The sequence below is a fragment of the Cyphomyrmex costatus genome, unplaced genomic scaffold, assembly GCF_001594065.2.
Source record: "Cyphomyrmex costatus isolate MS0001 unplaced genomic scaffold, Ccosl1.0 scaffold43, whole genome shotgun sequence".
NCBI lineage: Eukaryota > Metazoa > Arthropoda > Insecta > Hymenoptera > Formicidae > Cyphomyrmex > Cyphomyrmex costatus.
Window position 1 is genome coordinate 1,911,330 of NW_017278534.1, and position 4,139 is coordinate 1,915,468.

At 33.2% G+C, this 4,139-nt stretch overlaps 1 protein-coding gene across 1 annotated transcript; it reads left to right on the plus strand.

Moving 5' to 3' along the window:
- Positions 1-491: 491 nt before the first annotated feature.
- Positions 492-3,735, plus strand: LOC108777406 (cyclin-dependent kinase-like 4). Its single transcript, XM_018544281.1, has 5 exons — positions 492-659; positions 864-1,058; positions 2,020-2,305; positions 2,679-3,021; positions 3,327-3,735. The coding sequence occupies exons 1-5, from the start codon at positions 492-494 to the stop codon at positions 3,631-3,633; spliced, it is 1,299 nt and encodes a 432-aa protein (XP_018399783.1). The 3' UTR covers positions 3,634-3,735.
- The last annotated feature ends 404 nt before the right edge of the window (positions 3,736-4,139 follow it).

Genomic DNA, 4,139 nt, shown 5'->3' on the forward strand with positions numbered 1-4,139 from the left:
ATCGATAATCATCGATGAGGGCCGTGCACGAGGCTTTTCGGAGCAGTCCAAGCTCGTCGGCGAGCGAAGCAACATTAAGAATTGTGGTTCCTTCGATCGTATCAAATATACACAAGATTGTGACGTTATTGTATCTGTTTGTTCGTATATCTTGAATTCGTAGCATTTTTTGAATATTTCTTGTAAAAAGATATTACAGTGATAGATTATAATCAGAAATCGATTCAAATGTGTGATAGGGGATTCCAAAAATTTAATTAACCGTTTTCAAAACGTAACAGAAATTATAAAAAATAAATTCAGCTTAAAATTATTTAAAAGTAATTATAATTGTGCAACGAAAATGATTAATTAATAATTATTCATATACAATATTATTATTAAGTGATCAATATACTTTCAGTATAAATCTTGGTGAATATAAAAAAATTGATGATTTTTTGATAACAAAAAAAATTGTGAAATTTCTCGTTGTCAATCGTGCGAGTAAAATGGAGAAATATGAAAATATTGAGATAGTGGGCGAGGGAAGTTACGGACTCGTGATGAAATGCAAGCATCGCGAAACCGGGCAAGTAGTGGCGATAAAAAAGTTCTTAGCGACGGAAGAAGATGTGCAGATTCGAAAAATGGCATTCCGCGAAATAAGGATGTTAAAGGTCGGTATTAACTAATAAGATTTTTATTATAATATTATTAAAGTCTAATGTGTAATGCAACGAATTACGCTCGTTAAGCTTTACTCAATTATTTTTACCCCATAAATATAACGCTCTATATTCCTTGATATTTTATTAAGAATCGTTTATATTTATTACTTAAGATAATATATTGTTTAGTATTAAACAGCATGATTTGTTTAGAAATTACGTCATGAGAATCTGGTGAACATGATCGAGGTGTTTCGCCGAAGAAAACGGCTTTATCTTGTGTTCGAATATCTTGATCACACTGTACTCGATGAATTGGAGAAAAGTGAAAATGGTCTCGACTGGGAGAAATCAAGACGATATATTTTCCAAATACTTCGTGGATTGGACTTCTGTCACAATCATAAAGTGAGCAAAGTTAATAAATTTATATTCTTATTGTTATATTGCAGAAAAATCTTTTCACTGTAATGATTGTAATTACTTTAATTATGTCTACCTTGATGTCTCATATCACTATTTTAAGATATTTTTAAAATTACATAAATAAATCTTATAAAAAGAATATATATTACTATTTAAATATAATAGAAGTACAATTATACCTTTTACAAAAAATCGCAATTTATTATAACTTTTTATAGCATTAAAAAAACCAATCTGTACAATAAAATGTTTTTCGTAAATTTTGACATATATATATTACGTACTTATATTATAATTTCTTCATATAATTTAATTTTTTAAAGGTTTACATGAAAAAAATGCTTGTATAGTAACTAAATATTTAGATTGTATTTCACTTTGAGTTTTGATTAATTTATGCATTTGAAAGATACAAAATATGTATTTGTGCGCATAACAATGTATTTCCGTTTATCAGCAACCTTTGGCAATAAGTACCACCTCCGTTCACGTAAAGTTCACGGCCGTGACGCTTAAATTCCGAGTTGCAGTAAACCGTGCATATGTATAGTAACACGCGACGGGGTCGGATACTTAATGAATGATAGCATTGTAACAAACGAGGGCAATGGTTGCCGCATTTAGTCGAGCTCGACTCGGAAAGTTCTAGCGTTAACAGAAAACATTACGCATTTCCCTGTTTGTAATTAGAATTTAAATAAGGATTCTACAAACAGAGTACAATCTGTATCTTATCATATAATTAGCTTGACCTTTTTCCACGAAAAGTTCATCCTATTTTGACTCTTCCGCTTTTAGAAATTTAAAGATTACTTTCAGCTATATATACTTTTGCAACAAGTTTCGCGTTCATTAATATATCCTCTATCCAAAGGTTTAATTATAACGTTTTCTTTTAATTTTTGTCTAATTTTAACGAGGTAGAAGGTTTCTCTTTCGACAGATCATGCACCGCGATGTAAAGCCTGAGAATGTGCTAGTATCACCGAACGGCGTGATTAAGCTTTGCGACTTCGGTTTCGCACGGTATATCACCAACGAGTCCTGCACCGATTACGTGGCGACGAGATGGTATCGCGCGCCCGAACTCCTCGTCGGCGATTCCAAATATGGTAGAGAGATCGATGTCTGGGCGGCTGGGTGCATCTACGCCGAGATGGTCTCCGGCCAGCCTCTCTTTCCCGGCGACAGTGACATCGACCAATTGCACCGCATCACGAAGGTCCTCGGTGAGTTGGAGATGAAAAGGATGGTGAATCTTCTTAGAATACCATTGATAAAATAGTTCATTAATTTTAAATCCTATAACTCAGATATTATTACAATAATATAAATATTGGAGAACATATAAAATAAGCCGTTTTCTATTTTTGAGATTTTTGTAAATGATACGGATCTTTATATTTTTTATCTTGTTGTTGGACTTACAGTTTCAATAATAGACAATTTTTAAATATATTATTCATGCACAAGTTTTTTTGGGCAAAACTGTGACTTAGTTAATCTTTAAATTTTTCATAATTATTTTCTTATGCAATTATAATACAAATACCAAACAATTCTCTTCGTGAATTGTATCTAGCAATTCATTACCAAAAACAGGTCCTCTTTACAAACAATCGACGAACGGTAGTGGGAAACATGTACTCCGGCATGCAAAAGCTGACGAGACTCTTGGTTTAACGCGACCCGTGGGTCTTCGAAATCTCTTTCCAACGTGGAGCTCGATGGCCGTTGACTTTTTGACGCAGTGTCTTCGTACGGATCCTGCTGTCAGACCGAAGTGCCTCACGTTGCTGCAGCATTCATTTTTCTCGCAAAATAATTTCATCGACAGGTTTCTTGCCGAGCTACAACGACTTGTCGCGAAAGAATCCGCGATAAATTTGCTTGGAACCAAAAGGACGGAATCGTCTTCCAGGATCTGCCAAAGCAGCATCGGAAGGTTGACTTATCAGTTAATTTAACACGTTGGTTAGCTTATATAGTTATTACTATATAACAAATAGTAACTTTTATTTATATGAATAATGAAAAATGAATTATCAATTTCATTAAAAAAATTCTATCTAAAGAACTTCAGAGTACATAAAACTGTAAAGGTCTAATTTTTTTGATACATTCTTTTCATATTTAAATTGTGCTATTTATTTTTTTGTTATAAATAATTTGCGTTTATTTTAATAATATAATTTAAATATTTTTATAATAATATAACTTAAATAATACAATACAATTTTCGCTTTTTAGGTGGCAGATGACGTTGATCAAAGAGAAGCGAAATAACAATATGGAATGTGAAGCCACGGAAAGCGAAAATTCGCCAGAAGATCGTCGTGTTAATGCGAATGCCGCGAGTAAGCTGCAGATAAACCGGCCGCGCGAATTGCGTTACTTCGGACCCGTCTCGGTAATACCAAACACTACATATATTCGACGGTTGGAGCACAAAGGGCTTCTGATTCCTGAATCGAAGGGTTGTGTATTGCCAGCTCTGACATCGAAAACGAACGCCAAGAGGAAAAAGCTTGATCTGCTTGGAGTGAAAAATCGATGATCGTATTCAATAAAAAGCATGTTTCTTTTTTGCAATGCAATATTAATATCGAGAAAGGAATGAGAGAGAAAGTTGTACAGAGAATCTCATTATGCGCGAGACGTGGAGCGTGTGTGTACATATTATCTTATATCTTACATCTCTGTAAATGGATAAATGTAAATGTTAAGTGTCGACAGTATGTTTGTAAGATGCGATTTAATCGCTGTGAGAAAGATAATAAAATAGGAAGGTCTTCTTTTATTTCAAACCAAATATACTGAAACATGTGAATGCACTGCATATATCTTCATGTTTAGATTTTTTCGAGCAGGGAAAAATGCTTTGGTATCGTGTACAATTTACATATTTCACATACGTATATATTTTAATCCTTAACATAATTTATTTTACCACATACGATAAATGATTCATATCTGAGTTAAACTTCATTAATATAATGAAAGATAATAATAATTGACTCGTATGATTTAAAAATCGAGGAAAGTGTAAAGCCTAATCGAGTC